The 18736-nt window shown below is 32.5% G+C and overlaps 1 protein-coding gene across 1 annotated transcript; it reads left to right on the forward strand.

The window, feature by feature from the left end:
• Positions 1-393: 393 nt before the first annotated feature.
• Nasp (Nuclear autoantigenic sperm protein) lies at positions 394-17848 on the forward strand. Its single transcript, XM_088231742.1, has 8 exons — positions 394-577; positions 4323-4498; positions 5464-5600; positions 7837-8030; positions 8748-8982; positions 11522-11596; positions 12671-12912; positions 17278-17848. Exons 2-8 carry the CDS (start codon positions 4323-4325, stop codon positions 17485-17487), a joined length of 1269 nt encoding a protein of 422 aa, XP_088087868.1. The 5' UTR covers positions 394-577; the 3' UTR covers positions 17488-17848.
• Positions 17849-18736: the final 888 nt, after the last annotated feature.

The following is an 18736-nucleotide window of genomic DNA, read 5'->3' on the forward strand; positions in this document are numbered from 1 at the left end:
TATTTTCCAACAACAACATAAGCTTCGTACATCCTATTTTTTCCTTAATCATGCATTTACTTTGGTGGGTCCGTCCATGTATTTTGTCCATTTTAATTGCCTTAAAAGTTTTTGTATTGATTGTAATGAATAAAGTGCAGTTTCAATGAATTTTTAAAGTAAAATAGGCAACATTGCAATTTTTGGCGGGAACAATAATAATATTTTCCCGCGTTTATTGAAAATTTAGTACCATCTACCGATATTTTTAATAATAACTTTGTTTTTTCTACGAAAATAATAATAGTACACTCAATAAAAAAGTTATTTGATATCAGAGGTTTTGTATTTTGTTTCCGTTGTCTTTTTACTTTTTGTTTCATTCTTTGCTTCGAATGGGTAAGGCTAAGAACTGTTAGGCCTGACCGCTAGGGGCGCGCCGATCATTCATTTTGTAATTTGTCCGCCGGGTTGTGTCGTGTCGTGGTAATTCTGTTTTTGATTTCGCCTGCGGACGGAATCAAATTTTAATCTGTCGTTTTATTTATTTGTGGCCCGCAAAGCTCGTATCAAATCACTAACCAACAATTTATCAAATGTAAGTATTAAGTACCATATTAAAATGCAATATTTATACAGCACATTGTGTGACGTTTATCACCGGCAGAACCGTTTGATTTGATTTAAATAAGTATATTTTAATATTTGTATTTTTAATATGTGAAAATAGTTAAAAACGTTCATTGAATATAATAAATCTGGTTCGCCGCTACACCTTTATACCCAACTAACTTGCAATCCAATGATTAAGCGACATTTGAGGTTAGAATTTGTCAAAATTATCCTACCTACACGACTCCTTGTTCACAATTGAATATTTATATTGTGATCTTGTACTTTGCTTATCTCTTCATGTGATATAATAATATATGTTTATCTCGTTTTCCCAATCCGATAATTTGTTACCATTAAAACTTTTTAACTTCCTAATACCCTATTGACACATTTAAAGTGAAAGTAAGTACATAGTGTACTTTTTTTTAACAATACCTTTCATTTACTATCGGTGTCTTTACTAGAAGTCTACAATTTGAAGAATATATTAAGCTAGCATTCAAAACTAAGATTTTACACTTAAAGAGTTTTATTTATTTATTTAATAAACGCCCAGAGGGCTCTTACAATATACAGTTAAAAGTACATAAAGCATTATAGAAAACAACATAAAATAAAATCATAACTACACTAAACATGTAATTAATTCTAAAAAAAGAAAGAAAAAAAAGGAAATTAGGTGAAGATGAGTAGAGAAACACATGAAAAAGAGGAGAATTGAGGAGATGGCTATTTGATGGATAGGATAGCTGATTTGATAGCAGCAGGAGTGGTGTGGAGCAAGTCCAACAGCTCAGCATAATTATTAGCAGTTCTGTGGATGCTCACTAGGGGAGGGGAGAATGGTGGGTGAAGTTTGTCCTATTGTACTCACACTGGAACATGTGTTGGAATCTGGTGGTCATTGTGGGTACACGAAAGTATCAGGGACTGTGATTTTGGACAATCTATTATGGTGCATATCACTTTGTGCATTAGAGTGAGGTCAGCAATTGTCCTTCTAGTGGAGAGCAATGGTAACCTCAACTCAGACATCAAAGTTTGGTAGCAAATTTCATCTACAGGTTTACCCTTTTTGAACTGAATGTAGCGTAAAAACTTCCGCTGAACTCTTGCCAGGTTAAAAGAGTTAGGATGCATATTCTAGCTGTGATCAGACCAGAGCACAATCCAAAGATTTTATCCAAATGATGCCCACTTTTATTTTTTAATATCTTGAAATACCAGCCATTTGCTCCATCGTTTGTTGAAGGCTTCTGAGAAAAATAGATACCCTTTATTTTGAAAGTAAAAATCTCTCGATGTTAAAATAATATATTTTCATAAAAATCTTAATAATTTTTTTAAATCACATTAATATTACTAGCAACGTCTAAATCTTTTCCATTTTAATTCCCCGCCAAAACGCTGTTATTTTTTTAATTGAAATTTTCTCTATAAAATATTAAACTGTAAAGTAGATACCAATCACCAAATTCCTCAGATATCAGGATATATTCAAACGGACTTCAATTTTGACCATGTCAAATTTTAAAAATTGAACGGCATCAGGAGTGTGGAAATAAGAGAGGCACTCGAGAGACTGGGTAAACTGGGAGGTCAACACATTGTACACAAAAAGTGATCCATTAAACTGTGATAACTAACGCTACTTAGCGTATAGAAAAGTACTCCCGTACATTATACTGCATAGAGTTCGAGGACCCGTATGATAGTATTAAGAGAGACCCGGGCAGGTCATAGGCGAATCATATCCACAACAAATGCTGTATTCTACAGAAGAACAGAAAATAAATCATTCCTTGGCTATGTGCTTCGTAGATTACGAAAATGCGTTCGATAGTCCGCAATAGCCTTCACTCTAAAACAACTGAAATACTAGAAGTATATAGGGTGTTTATGAAATTAGTCAAACTTATCAAAGCCTTTCACTCAAGTAGCGAATGCCGAATCAGAATTAACGAAGTTGTCACAGATTGGTTTGAGGTCACCACCAGAGTTTGTCAAGGTTACGTCCTTGCACCATTCCTTTTTATGATCCTAATTAGAAATCTCCATCTCCTCCTCTCAAAAACTCTGCAATCTAGAGTGTGCCGATCAAGCGGTTATAATTGATGATTCAAAGTGGACATTTTCGATACCTCTTTCTGATCGCTTTCAATCGAGGGAATAAAGCTGGCAAAGCTGCTTGCGATATTTGCGCAGTATATGGTGAAGATGATATGAATTATTGACCAATTTGTTGTAAAATAATCATGGAGAATACATTATTGACTAATTTGTTGTAAATTTTTTTTTGTGTTCTATCGTTCTCTTAATTTGGAAAAAAATGGACACAACTTATGTATACCCGATATATTCTTATCTACCTGGACATCGGCAATAGAATATTCATTAATATCACTAAAAAAATTGTTTTGGCAAAAGATGTTTCTGCCCAGTGGCGGTATTTCCATAGAAGCCCATAAGCCGGGCTTGCCTATTAATTTTATTTCAAAATTACCAAATCTGGACCAAACGCTTCAAAATAATTCATTTCGTTGTTTAAATTTCGCGCCAAATGAGAATCAGAGATCTGTTCGACGTTGGTACTGTACGCGTCCCGAGATCCGAACCGTATGAAATCCGTGTGCGCGAACGACACTATGTCTTCTTATCTTGCTCACGCACGTGGGGTTCTTATGGGGCTTATTTCACGGTGCAATTCGCATGTAAACAAACAGTAAACTCATAAAATGTTTGTCTGTATATGTTGAGTTTTATATGGGAATCTGAAGCCAGCTTCTTTAAGGTAAAGTTGGCAGAGAGCGTCTCCTGTATTTCGTATCGAACAAACTTTACGATTGTTAATTATGCTCTTTTTTACGGAATTTGATAATTTTAAACGGTTATTTTTATCTTCATTGATTAAAGACCCGTACTGGTTAAGATTTATGATCATTTACTTCATTTTGTGCAAACGTCATATATAAAAAGAATTCGGAGATGGCCGACGTTTCTTTTTTATTTGCCTATCTCCTATCCTTTTCCTTTTCCAATATTATATATCAATTATAATTTATATTTATCTATCTATGGGTTCCGATGACTATTATTTAACTCTACGCATGCTATATTTTATTAATGTTACTTATTGGTAATGGTTGATATCTGAGGAATTACTTTATTTAAAATAATATTGTGTTTTCTTTATTTCGTTTATTTAAACGAACTCAGAAAGATTATCCTATGCATATTTTCATAAAATATTGTTATTCGTCATAATATACCTTTTGGATGCTTTGTAGACTGTACAACTGTAGTGAAGAAAGCATACATCATGTTTTCACACAAGTGAATTCATCATCATTCCTTTGCCGCACCTAATGGTGCATAGAGAACTGCAATCGCAGTATATCTTAATATTTTTTGCTACATGAAGGTAAGATGATCAGTCTTACGCTTCAAGTACCAGTCCAGGGACTATGACACATTCTAGTGTAAAAACATATTTTTAAATAAATATTTCAAATCAACCATGTCGGGAATCGAACCCGAGACCTTTTGCATGGTAGGCAAATGCGCTGACCACTATACTATGAGGCCGTCAGGGAATTACACCACATGTGAATTAAAAATATATATATGGGCTTGCCTTACTCGTAAACCCTAGGCACGCTACTGTTTCTGCCATACAGTATATACTTATTGCCATTATTAAATTAGTAAAATTATATTTTATTTTCAAGATGGCTGACATCCCTGAAGTGACATCATCAGACCCCCATGAGATGCTGAGTGTCGGTAGGAGACACCTCGCCGTACGTGACTACAGCTCAGCCGTCGGAAGCTTGGGTCAGGCTTGCGAGCTACTGGCACAGAAGTTTGGACAGCAAGCTGATGAGTGTGGAGAAGCTTATTTATGGTATTTTTTATTAATATTGATGTCGGAAATGGTTCATTTAACTGTTTCCTTTTATATTTAATTTATATATCATCGTCTTAATTTGAATACTACAAGAAAGTTTTTTTTTCCTGTATCTGAGATAATGATTGAATATTTTTCACTGTGCAAAATAGCATTTATCTCCGTCATTTATCTTTATTTTTGTGCATGTAAATTAATTTAAGTTTATTTTGTTTTGTCTTATATGTTCTTATTTTCTCTTTTCTTTAAAAAAAAAAACAAAAGCAGTTTCTTATGTTTATCTCAATTTTATTTCTTTAACTCAATCTTTATTCTTATCTTTCACTTAACTTAATCTTTATTATTACTTAAATTGATTTTACACACTTATTTTATATAATTTATGAAAGATGGTGGAGTTCTATAATTGAGGATATATATTAAGAATGTAAGTAATGCTTACTTAAAAATTGTATGTATTTTTTGTATCCTTGTTGAACTTCCAAATAAAATTTTAAAAAATTGATGTAGATTTTTTTTTTTTAAATACATTTTTCAAATAATGCACATTTAAAAAAGGTTCACAGTGGCGAGCACGCAAATAGGGACACTTTATAAAAGGTACAAAATCATCCATTTTACTGTATATTTTTAAGTAATGCAACTCTGGATATGAAATAAAACAATACAATTAAACTTTGACTTGTCACTGAAAAGAACGTGCTTCTGCTGATTAGCACTCCATTAGACAATTCTTCCATCTTCTCGGAGTCTTCTTCGAACTATTCACATACTGACGGATATGTCCTCATGAGCAGCAATCTCCTTTTGGATTTCTACAGCTGTCTTAGGGGGGTCATTCTTCGAAATCAGAACCATTACTCTGTCATCTTGTGAAGTTGTCTTCCTTTTGTGTCATTGTGTAGTGCCACAGGTTTTGTGATTTTTTTTTACATGTTTTATGGCATTAAATACCATTACAGGTATGGCAAGTCTTTGTTGGGCCTAGCAAGAGAAGAAAGTGGCGTTCTTGGAGATGGCATTCCACAAGGAGAAGGTGGAGATGAGAGTCCGGATGACAAAGACGAGGAGGCTGATACAGTCGATGAAGACAACAATGGTAATTTGGTCATATTTTATTCCAGCCTCTCAAGACCAGTGACCTCTACTGATATTTTTTTTTGTACTCCAACTCTCTTTTTACCAAATTGTATTTCTTGTCTAATTATCTTTTTTATTAAGGCTGTAGTCTAGTAAAACGAACGCAAAATTAGGAAATCATACGATTTTGCCATTTTAAAACAAATATTTGTTTTAATTGCGCAATAATAAAAAAATAAAAAAACAAATTAGATAAAAACAATATTTTTTAAAGGTATTTCTGTTAAAAAATATACTTAAAATTTTTATGTATAATTTATATATAATTACTTTTAGACTGGCAGATTACGCCATTTCAAATTTAGACCAAACATAGGTATCTGGGATCTCAATAAAGACTAAGTATTGAACAAAAATTTGCTGCAATAAGTTGAACACGAATGTGGCCGAAGCCATATTTTAATTTTTTTGATTTTGAAAAGAAATACAAGCATTTTAAATCACATACATTTTTGTGACATTTTCTTTTATTTCTACGTGAAATTATGCCTTCCGTAATACTTAAAAAAAAAAAAACAAAATACCTTTTAGAATTATCTTCTTTAAAAAAAAGAATTCAGTTCTTTAAAAAAAGGTTTCAACTAAAATATTTCAGACTGGTATATTATAGATACCAGTCTGGAAAATGTCGCGAAAGCGATGAAAACGGTCACTGGATATTCCAAATTTGTGGATTAAAGTATCACTCGTCTTTTATTTCTATAATAATAAATTCACCATTCTGCCTATTCTTTAACATCCACATTTCCTCAACTCTTCCATCTATTGACTTTTGTGAAGTAAAACATCTGAAACCTTTATCATGTGGGTGAGATTCATCCGGCTGAACCAATTCACCTACTAGGCAATGCCTGAAAATAATTTCCAATTTTTATACTTCTTCTTTTACCAGTTAGTTCATTCAATGATGTTTTGAGTATGTCCAAATGTTAGCAGACTGGCTGGATTTCCTCCCTAGGGAGTTATTTAGATCTAAATTTGTTGCAACAGAGAGGGAAAACATTTTTGAGAAGGGAATATAAAAGTTATCAATTACTAGAAAAAACTAAAAATGAAACTTTTTCAGTTATGACTTTTAGGCTTACCAGGGCGTATACCCATCAGTCCTTAAGACATTTGTAGTGAAAAGTTAGCTATAGCCTATGTTCAACTGAAGTACATATTATGGTAGGAGCCAGTGGCAAACGGTGATTTTATTTACAGGTAAGCTATAAAAAAATATCATTTATTTGTACCTACATAATAGGTACATAATTATAATGTAAGTTATATGTGTGATACAACAGCTCTCATTTATGAAATCAACTCAAACAATGTAATTTTGTGATATATTATATTGTGTAGCTCTATTTTCCATTAATTTAACATATAACTTATATAAAAGTTTATAATTTACTTAGTATAAGGTATTCTCATTACGATTGAAACGTCAACTGACCGATTTGTTCTAGAAATGAATAATGCCAAAAACGGCTGTGTCGAGCGCCACATGTGCTGCGAGTCATATGTCAAAAGTATCATCTCAAAGAAATATAGTCCTTAAGAAATAATGTTTGAAATACGGTTTTCCAAATCGAGAATCTTCAAACTACTGGTTTTTATTTATTCAAAATATAGTTCACTAGCATACTTATTTGTATGAAGAAATAAACTGGAGTAATCGGCTAGTTCCTTGGCTCATCGCTGGCGCTGGGCGCGCTTTATTCATATTTGAAGAAACATACGAATGGTAGCTATGATTTATAAGGAATAGTAACTATTTTATTGTTTTTCTGTGAATAAAGTCACCTTAAAACATTGTAATGGATAGTCAAATATAATGGTAAGCTGCGCATAATCGCTTTTATACACGATTCACCCCAGGTAAGAGGAGACTTTGTGTCCCTGTAAAAATCAGTCAGCAACAACTGTCCCAGTAAGTTAGTCCAATAATATTGACTTCAAACCATTGACTGCAGTCTAATCGGAAGTGAAATATTAATAAATAAAAAAATAAGACAGTTATAATATATTTCCATATGAGTGGATTATATGAGAGAAAAGTGTCCACCAGCATGCTAAAATTTTAGATGATTTAAACATATATATATGTACAGGTGCAACCAGATAAAACCAAGGACGCGATGATAAGGTTAATCAAAATTATTTTTTATTCATTAAAGTCATTCTTATTAAGTCTTCTGTGTTTATTGCAGGTGAGACTGAAGAAAATGGCGATGACGGTGAAGAGAATAAGACTGACAAAGACGAAGCCAAAGATGAAGGAATGGAAGAAGACAAATCTTCTGCAGAAGATAAAGAAAGTGTTGCGGGAAGTAAGAATGCCCCTAAAAGTGAGGAAGATGACAAGGAAAAAGCTGATGAACCGGCTGCTAGTTCTTCGGGGAAGGTAAGAAGACAACAAGGCAGTGTTAACTAAAGTGGACTATAAGAATATTAGAAGAAGAATAAGTTTTAATTTGTTTTTAGGAATACATATCTTTTTAATCTGTGATCTATATTGTTTATGAAAATAAAATATCCTGGATCCGTTTTAGAGATCTTGTGGCCACTTTTCAGATTTGCACATTGCAAAAACAAATTTTAAACTTACGAACGGTTAACTATTTTTGGAAAAACTGAATTTTAAAATGGCTTCCAAACATTTACATTTGTTTTTTTTTGAATGACTAAGACTACTTTTAATGTTACAATTATTTTTTAACATAAATGAAATGGAAACAAATTATGCAAACTTAAAGCTCGTCCCAACTCAACACAGCACTTTTAGTCTCATGGAGTTGGGACCTATGTCTCAAATAATGTGTAATAAACTGCCCTTAAGTAAAAAAATAAAAATAAAATACGAATTTTGCGGTTATGTTTATCTGGCATAATTCTTTTGTGAAACTTTAATTAGCCATACAGAATTCTTTTGTTCATTTATTTATCAGCTTTGACACTTATTAGTGTACCATGATTTAAAAAAAAAATGAACTGTATACTCTGATTGAGTTGATGTCAAATGTTATTTAAGCTCCCTATGGCTCTCAGCGCCTCATTTTAAGGAACATCTCTGGAGTAGTTGTATTATTATGAGTGTGGTTAAAAGGTCATCATATTCTAGGAGCCCTCCGCAGAGGCATCCACATCGGGCGCTGGCGCAGTCGCCAGCTCGGACTCTGACTCCGAAGAGGAAGAGGTGGAAAACCTCCAGGTGGCTTGGGAGGTGCTGGAGTTGGCGCGAGACATCTTCATCAAGCGCGGGGAGCGCGGGCGTCGCGAGCTAGCCGACGTCTACCTGCACCTGGGAGAGGTCAGCCTGGAAAGCGAGACCTATGACAAGGCCGTCAGTGACATGGGTAAATAATATAAATCTTCTTCTTCACCTTGTAGTGGATCCTAGGATCTGTTTATTACAAATTAACCGAATTGAATCTATACAATCCAATGTTTTATCGTATTGCAATTTTAGACGGTTGACTCAGAATACAGGTCCAGATGAATCTATAAACTTACCTAAACTCCAAACTCTCCAAACTCGAAGGAACATGGCTGATGCCATTTTTATGTATAAAACTTTGAATAACATGATAGATTGCCCTAAGATTCTGTCACTTATTAATTTTAGAGTCCCAGTAACGCAGACCAGAAACCAATCTCTTTTTAAAATTTCTAAATGTAAAACTAAATGTTTTCAAAATTCATTTGTAAATAGAACCTGCCATATGTGTAATCAGAAATTAAATTGTATTGATATTAATAACATATCTTTAACTTCCTTTAAAAGTGAAATTTCCAAAAATAATTCAAGTTATGATGTTGCGCCTTGAATCCGCAGCCTATATTATGCAGGTGATGTGCAGTTCTGTATGTAGGCACATAATAAATGAACACTGTATGGTCAACTATAGTTGTATTATTTATTGTAATGTGCAACTGTGTGACCAATAATTATTTACATTTCTAGTAATATTATAAGTTTTGTATGATTAGTTATTTTATGTTATGTATAATTTTTATGTGACAACATTTACAATAACAATATTATGTGGAAGCCTCTAATTGGACTTTATGATATGTATTTATGGTATAAGTGATTCTTATAAATGTATAAATGTCTGTTGGCTTTCCAATGAAATAAAATAAATCAAATAAAATAAACAAAGAGGTCTCCTGGGAAACCGAACTCCAACTGTCTCGCCACCTCTTTGAAGGTCTTCCAGGTTGGCGGCTACCCTCTGGTAGGTTGTTTGCTGCCACGTTTAGGAGTGTATTGTGTTGGTTTTCATTCTTTCCACGTGGTGGCTCCAGAATCGTCACCTTTTCCCATCTTACAATATCTTCTATATTGCAGGCTTCACGTATGACTGTAGGATTTCTGATCGTGTCTCAGCGTCTCACAGAATAGTGCGCAATGTCTTCATTTCTGCAGTCTCAGCAGTGGTTTTGTTTTGGTTGTGTTGACTCTTGATTCAATTCCACATGTCATTATCGGTCGGACACATGTTTTATAGATTCAAACTTTGCTTTTTTTATGCATATGTTTATTTATGGTTTTTATGACCAATTAAATTTTCTTCAATTATTTACATTGTGTATTTTCTTTCAAAAGTCTCACAATGCTGAGAAAATATTGCTTATTAACAGTTTTATTTTTTAAAGAAATTCCTAAAAAAGTGTAAAACACCACAATAATAAAATAATACGTCAATAAACAATATCATAAAGTTTGATTGACTTGCATTTCGTTGGTTAAGCTTGAGATTTTTTTTTTTACTAATACTAATACTAATAATGTATTAGTATTGGTATCTGCACATAAAAAATAATGAAAAGGATTTTTTCTGCCTCCATTTTTGGCGAAAAAAATATGCGGGAACGAAGCACATGTGTTGAGCAAATCGCTATTGTCCTGTCCGTGCTGTAATGCGGCCGAGCGCGGTAGTGGGGGTAATAATTGTTTCGTGGAGATAGCCTAGCGGTCTATCTCGGAACAATGTTTTGTCCTACAAATTGCTGTTTACACGTGGACAATGACTGAGTCCTAGGACAAAACAATATTGTATTGTCCACGTGTAAACGGTCTTTAAATAAACTTGAGGTCCGGGGAGGGGGGTAGCACTTAGATTTCTTGTGCTTCACTTTTTGGTGTACTTCATTCCTTGCTTTTTATTTTTGCCCCACTCATGGGTTGAAAAACACTGCTCTAAAACATTAATTTTATTTTGATGTAATTATTCCATTATTTTCCCCGTGAATCCGTTCTCGCCCAGGTCCTCAAAGAGCCTGGCTACTGCGTGGAAGTCGAGAGTTCTCATTTTGTTAAATCTCCTCCTCCAAGCCGGAAACAAACTAGAATTCAACAATGTTTGAGTATGTCCAAATGCTTGCAGACTGGCTGGATTTTCTCCCTAGGGAGTTATTCATATTTAAATTTATTGGAGGAAATCCAGCAAGTCTGCAAGCATTTGGACATACTCAAACATTGTTGAATTAACTACCTGGTAAAAGAAGTATAAAAATTGGAAAATTGTTTTCAGGCGTTGCCTAGTAGGTGATTTGGTTCAGCCGGATAAATCTCACCCACGTGATAAAGGTTTCAGCTCTTTTACTTCACAAAAGTCAACAGGTGGAAGAGTTAAGGAAATGTGGATGTTCAAACATGGGCAGAATGGTGAATGTTACACAGTGTGTAAAGTGGCCACTTAAACCAACCAATGACAGGTCATAAGCCCTGTAAATGCCTAGACTTCTATATTCCCTTCTCAAAAATGTTTTCCCTCTTTGTTGAAATAAATTTTAAAACAAACTAGAATGATGATGTTAGTTTTAGTTAATTTTTCATAATAATAAAAATATTTCTAATATGGATAATTCAATAAAATGTTTATTTTTCAGGAAAAAGCTTAGAACTTTTCAAGGAGCTCTATTCACCTGATGATAGAAGAATTGCGGAAACTCATTATCAAATAGGTAATACATTTAAAATATCGTCGTTGCGCCTTGGAAATCGGCTGTGGTTTTTACAAAAATTTTCAGGAGATACAATAAACATCGCAGACTCGAATAGAAATGTCCGGGAACATTGATTTTTTTTAGTGAATACTTAAATTGAATTATGTTTATGAAAATTGATTCGTCATCATTTTAATTTTGCTTAAAATTATTTTTTTTCGCATTTTTTGGCACAAAAATTTATTTAGAAAAATTAATGCATATAGCCAGTTTTCTAGGCTCAGCAGTGATAATATATGTTGCTTTATCAATAATAATAATATTTATTATATTCATATAATTGTTACTGGTAAACTCAATCATTTTTATAAATCCCACCTGTTTTTGAAAACATGTATTTATTTATTGTTAAATCTCAATTGATGAATGTTTTTACCTGTTTGCCTAGTGGCAAGCCTTAATTTTGACAGCCCCTATGTATACTATCATCAGCATTTTTGAGGTTTACAGGAGAGCGAAAACGAAGCTTGATAATTTTTTAAGAAGCTGCCAAATACTGTAGAATTGCCAAATTTGTGTCCATTGTATTTCAATAAAAAAAATATATCAAGCTTTATTTTTGGTCTCCTGTAAACCTCGCAAAATGCGGTTTTGATAGTATACATAGGGATTGTTGATTTTGTTTCATGTTTTTGAATAGGTACTTCAATTTATATATAATTAGTAGTAGGTTCTCACACTGTTCAATAAAAGAAACTACTGCTACACAAAATTATGGCAGGATTAATTATCCGTTAAACATAACCAGAATTACTTAATTTTATAACTATACACATACCAGCCAGGATGTGTAGAAGGCACCACCTGTTTCGCTATGCCTTGAGGGGAACTTCGAGTCTAAAAACACTCATCCAGGATTCTGGTTCTATTTTACACACATAACTGTATTTTTCTTCCTCTTGGACACAATATATAAACATTTACATAAATATCTTTAAAGAAGAGAGGCTTGAGAAAAATCACATTTAATTTTGGAAATCTAAAAAAAAATTCAGAAAATAATCAAATTAATGTTTGAAAAAACTTTTTCAGGTCTTGCTCATTCCCTGTCTAATGGCTTCGAAGATGCGATCTCCCATTTCAAGACCGCCGCTGAGATCCTTCAAGCCAGGATCAAGAGTCTGGAGGCCCCGAGTGCCAAAGAAGACCCCAATGTCAAGAAATACCTCGCCAGCGACCCCTTCTACTCCATCGACGGAGAAGTCAAAGAGCTGAAGGAGCTGCTTCCTGAAATTCAGGAGAAAATTCAGGACATGATTGATTACAAAACCGAGGTAAGGGTTTGCAATTGTCACGAAGAAATTAGGAAGGTTCTAAAGAGGCTATCTCTCAACCGTACAGAAGGCTGTACTCATTAGAGAAAATTAATAATCATCTATTGCTTTTATATATGGTTGCATGTGTTTTGGTGAATGTTTCAGTCTATTTTATCAATATGTAATGTAAATAATAAGTTATTTATATAATTCTGTCGCATTTAGGTAAAGAAGTACAAGTAAATAAAATAAGTAGAGTGCCGGCATTTTTCTTTTCATAAAAAAAAAGAGATCATTGCTTGTCCAAATCGGGCATTCTTCCATGAAAATAAATTACATCCGTTTGCCTTGACTAGGAAGTCATGGAAAAAGTACAAGCGCAGATTGGAACTCGCTATCCACAGAGAATTCTGACTAGGGCTGTAAGTCTCGAGACAGAGACGAGACTCTGAAACCAAGACTTTAAGACTATTCGATACTAACGATAATTCGTATAAAAAAATAGTGCATGTAATAAATAAACCACATCATGGCATGCTATTAATTGAACTTAAATGAATACAATAATACCAACCGACATCTTAATATTGCCAGCGCTGAGATTGAAAAATTCTACGTTCACTTCCATTATTATATTATAAAATAATTATTATGATACTGTCATCGTTATATTTTATGATGTTGAAAATCTTTGGCAGTCACCTCAAGTTCTTTATGCGGAACTAGTGGATTTCCTCCAAACTTGTCCAGGAAGTCTCCCATTAGTTTAACACCCGCAGTGCGATTCTGAATGCTCTTTGAGGGGTAGTCAAAGCATTGCCAGCACATAATTAATAGGTAAATTACGCATTCTCCACTCCCTAGAAAGCGTTCGGAATCTCACAGCTGATCTCGAAATTTAGATACTGGCATCTCGAGAGTCTCAATATTGAAAATGTCTCGAGACTCGAACTTTCGGGAGTCTCAAGTAAGCCCTAATTCCGACCATAAATAATCTATGTTAGTGTCACAAATAATCAAATTGTGTAACAAAGTACCTAATGGAAATTGCACTTGTTAAAAGGACGTGAAGCGGTACAAATCATATTGTGTTTCTTCTCATACTAAAATTTTTAATATAAAAGGCAATTTTATACAAGTTACATGTACTTTTTTTACGTTATACTGTGGCGAAGTACTTATTCATCACAATACATAGTACCTTAGAATTATATGACGTTAACCAATTTTACTATTGAAATTATTGCTACCTTAAAAGGCACCTAAATGCTACAGAATTGATCTGCTTTTAAATATAGTAAAAGGGTATCGAGAAACTAATTGCAATCAACTTTAATTTTGTCAGCCAAATGTCTGACAAAAAATTGCCAATGATGGAACTCTAATAAAATTTTAATAAAACCTTTCAATTTTATAAGATAATTTATGTTGTATTCATAATTTAACGTCTAATTGGGGCCTTTTAAAATATTAAAATGTGACCTCACAATATCACTTATTTTATGAATACGTATTGTATCTTTGAAGACTTTTTGTATTTAGTCAGTTTAATTTAATAATTGCAAGGGTCAAATTTTCAGGTTGAATAATTTGCGTTTCTGAATCAAAGTTACTTAGTTTCAACCTCACAATTTTAAACATGAATTTTACTGCAGTTTGCGTATTTCAAAAAAATGTATTTTTAAAATTTTGATCCTAAACAAAACTACAATTTATAACATAAAAATCCTTGTGTAATTTTTGCCGTGGAACGAAGAATGTTTTAACAAGTTATTTTATATTTATTTAGTTTCTAAAGCATTCAGTATTATTATGTTAAAAAGTTTTTTTTCCAATACTTATTTATTTATTAAGTGCTTTAAACTGGAAACCATTTATTTTATAATTGAAAATTTCAAAAATAAAAATGGGCCCATCCGTGGAAGAAAATAAAACATTTAAACACCAATAATAGTCATAAATCTTTGCACGTTTTTTTAAAAACATTCCACACATCTATTATCTTTTATTATGCTTCCATTAAATATAATTTAGTTTGATACTAATATTTTCCTAATTTAAATACCATTCTATGATCTCATATTTTATAATAACTTTTACTAACTTGCATGGTATGTAAAATGATCCTAACTGTACTGAAAAAAATATTTCATAAGATTGCTTAATTGTGTACATAATGTTTTTTTTGTACTTTGCTTTTTTGCTTTATAATGTGCTTTATATTTGTTTGTTTTTAAATTGTTTTGTCAGATTTATCAATTTTCACTTTTTTTTTTAAATTTCTTAGTATTCAGTAGATAATTATTTTTTTGCATCAGTATCGTCAATTAAGTATATTTATTGTTTAACATGTAAGAAAAATCAGCCCAAATAATTAACTAAAATTAACGTTCATGTTAATCTAAATTTATACCATTTTGTATAATAAATAAACATAAATGAATTTCAAATTTATTTATGTTTGTTCATAATGATTTATTTTAAATTAGTTTATTTGAGACACTCACTGTTCAGCTTATGTATGGCATATTTTTCTTAACATTTTTGTATATCTCTGGTTTATTTGCTTAACAAGACAAGACAGTTTTTTTATATATTACATTTATTTGCTGTATTTTCATGCTTTTTTTTGTTTTTTTCTGAGTATTATCATTAGTGCGCAATAAAGTATTTAAAAAATATTTTCCTATGTAATTTATTTTTCTTCCTCTCCCCTTAAAATCCACATAGTTTATTTTCGAAATATATTTCATGTATATGTTATCTAAACTGGATATGCTTGCTTATTTTAACATGTTGGTAAAAAGTTGATAAAAAATACTTATTTAGCATGGTTATCAAATATTCACTAATTTATTCATAAAATATGTGTATGTAATAAGAAAACCTACATAAATTGTTATGTGGGAATGTGTTCTCGCTACAAAGTTTTAGAAAAAAATAGTGTCCTAATTTAAACACAGTGTCAAAAATGAGAGATGATGGTTTTACATTCAGTAAAACATTAAATTGTGTAAAACTGAAGAAACAGTTAAAATGAGTATATCAATAATGCATGAAAAAATAGAATTACTACCAATTAGGCACTGCATTGGTACTAGAGGTGGGCATTTCGGTTTTTTATAAAAATGGCAATAACAGTTACCGTTTCAATTTATATGGTATCCCATTTTTTTATTATAGCCTCACTAAAAATCGCTGGAGTTTTAACTGTCTGAAAATATTTTTTTATTAAAAACTAATGATAATAATTTGGATAGTTTTGAACACAATATTTACATGTTTGGTCCAATGTTTCACAAATTTTTAAAACATAATGTTTTTTAAAGTAAGTGAGAAATGATTCCGATTTCAGTTATGCGGTTTTTGTAAAAAACCCTTCCATTCAAACTTGTAGTCAACAATAAGAGAGAACGGTTTGACATACAGTAAAACCTCTTTTTACACTTTTAAAGGGAGCAACATAAAAAAGTGTGAAACTGAGCAAAAATAAAATGGGTAAATTAATAACGCATTAAAATAAGTAGTGAACAATATAGCGAGTTAATTCAAATGTCGAGATTTGTGCATTATGTAAGGCTGAGATAGGCATTTTACCAACCAAATCAAGAAAGAAGTTCTGCGTTGGTTTGTACATGTAGAGCGAATGGACAGCGAATAATGGCTAAAAAAAATATGATTCAAACTTTGATGGATGTAGAAATCAAGGAATAAGTCAGAACAATCGGCCTGTGTACATGAAAAGATGTTTGAACGTACACGAAGCACGAAACCATGCCTGTCTTTGCAGACAAAGTGATATGGCATTTAATCCTCTCTGCCTACCCCTATGGAAACATCGTGATTGTTTGTTAGGGTTTTTTTTTAAATCAGTCCTTAACCAAACTGGAGTGGAATATTTTTCCTAAAAATTTTAGATTTTAAATATTATTCCCTATTTTTAACATTCTTTAAAATTAATATTTGTGTTTGTGGAAACCGGGTTGTGATCCGGTGACTAATGTCGCGGTCTCGCAGATCAGAGGTCCGAGGTTCGAACCCCACTCTACCACAACTTGATTCCCATTTTCTAATAGTGAGTTATTGGCAACTTGTTGAAATGGTCCCCAAACTTGAAATATTTGGGTAAATCATGAGAATGCAAATATTTCTTTATTTATTTATTTTTTCCGATATTCAATATTTATTTTCAGTTAAACCGTGAAAATAGAAACTTTAAAAGCATTCATTGTACCCCTCACTGCAGTATTGACAAATTTTGATCAGTCAAATACACATGGTCAGTACATTAACCTTATTCTAGTTTCTGCGCACTACAGTGAAGAAATGCAGTGTTAGTTCCAAAAGAATATGAATTATCAAGCACCTTTCCTTTTTATGCAGGCCATCAGATCTGTTCGAGAATCCCTCGGTCTCCCACCCAACGGGCAATCCTCAAACGGCGAATCTTCCAAAACGAATGGCTCCAATGCTGCTGCTGCTAAACCAGAAGAGAAGAAAGCCTCCGACATTTCCCACCTCGTCAGGAGAAAACGGAAACCGAGTGAAGAAGCTGTCGAAGAATCTTCGGCATCCAAAAAACCAGCCCCATAATAATGCTACAATAACATATCCTCAATGTTTATATTATAATGTGTATTTTTGTGAATCGTCCCCAGTTTTGAGTAAACTATTGAGTAAGATTGGACTACTGAGATATTTTTTTTTATATTCAGTGTATTTTATGTTGAATCTCTTTTAATATCCATCATTTTCATAACTCCTAATAGTTTTTTTCAAATATAATTATTATTGTTTCGACTGTTCAAAAAAATAGACAGCAGTACGTCTATTTTTGTCATATCAGAAGACCCTTTCTAAATCCAAAAAAATATTTTATAAATATGATCAAAAGTTATTACCTGAAAATATTTCAACATTGATACATTCAATTTTCTCTGCTAAATAACTAAAATTTATTTACTGCTGATTTCCCTTATAATAATTCGATTATGTATGTGTTTATTTTATGATTTATGATAAAATTGGCACCAATTTATATATCTAATGAAAACTGTCTGTCTAATATATTTTCCATGTTACACGTCGTAAAATTCACTTCATAAATTTGTGGAAAATCATCACAACCTAATTTTTTACCGTCAAGTTAAATGCGTTTTACCTATTCAATAAACAGTGTTAATTTTACAAGTTAATTAGTTACCTGCATTTTTAAGTGACAAAGATATTAAAACTATACCGATTTTTTTAAAGTTTTAATTTTATATGACAAAAGAGATACATATTTCTTTTCTTTTTTAAAAATATTTGGCGGGTAAAAAATTAAAGGTTCGAAATCTCTAACTGAATTGTAATTTTCCGGTGATGATATTATTTATGTTGAAAATATAATAAGTATTGACTACTAATTTTTTTAATGGCATCTAAAATCCGTTATTATCTGGCTTTATTCTATATAAAATTTCTGGTAAGGACGTTTAAGGAAACTTAATGATGGAACGTTCTACCAGCAGGACTTTGCGACCTGCTGGTAGAATGCACATTTTTTTGTTATGAGGATTTCTAGACCTGCTAGCAGAATGCATTATTTTTAATTTATATATAGTGCGTCTCTTTTCCGTAACGAGTTTTTTGATCATGTTTCTACGACCAGTCTGACCGAAATGGCCATGAGTACAAGACGTGATGTCCACATATGGGCAAAAGCTACATTTTTTAATAAAAAAACATGGAGTCACACTCGGGGCATAGGTACAGCCAGCAGGACGGATGAGTCCTGCTGGCAGGACTCATTCCCCTTGGGCTGTCCTTCCGAAAGCGCCTTCCAGAAGGACACGGTGTT

The sequence above is a fragment of the Micrasema longulum genome, unplaced genomic scaffold, assembly GCF_059751315.1.
Source record: "Micrasema longulum isolate JH-2025_06_02 unplaced genomic scaffold, ASM5975131v1 h1tg000908l, whole genome shotgun sequence".
NCBI lineage: Eukaryota > Metazoa > Arthropoda > Insecta > Trichoptera > Brachycentridae > Micrasema > Micrasema longulum.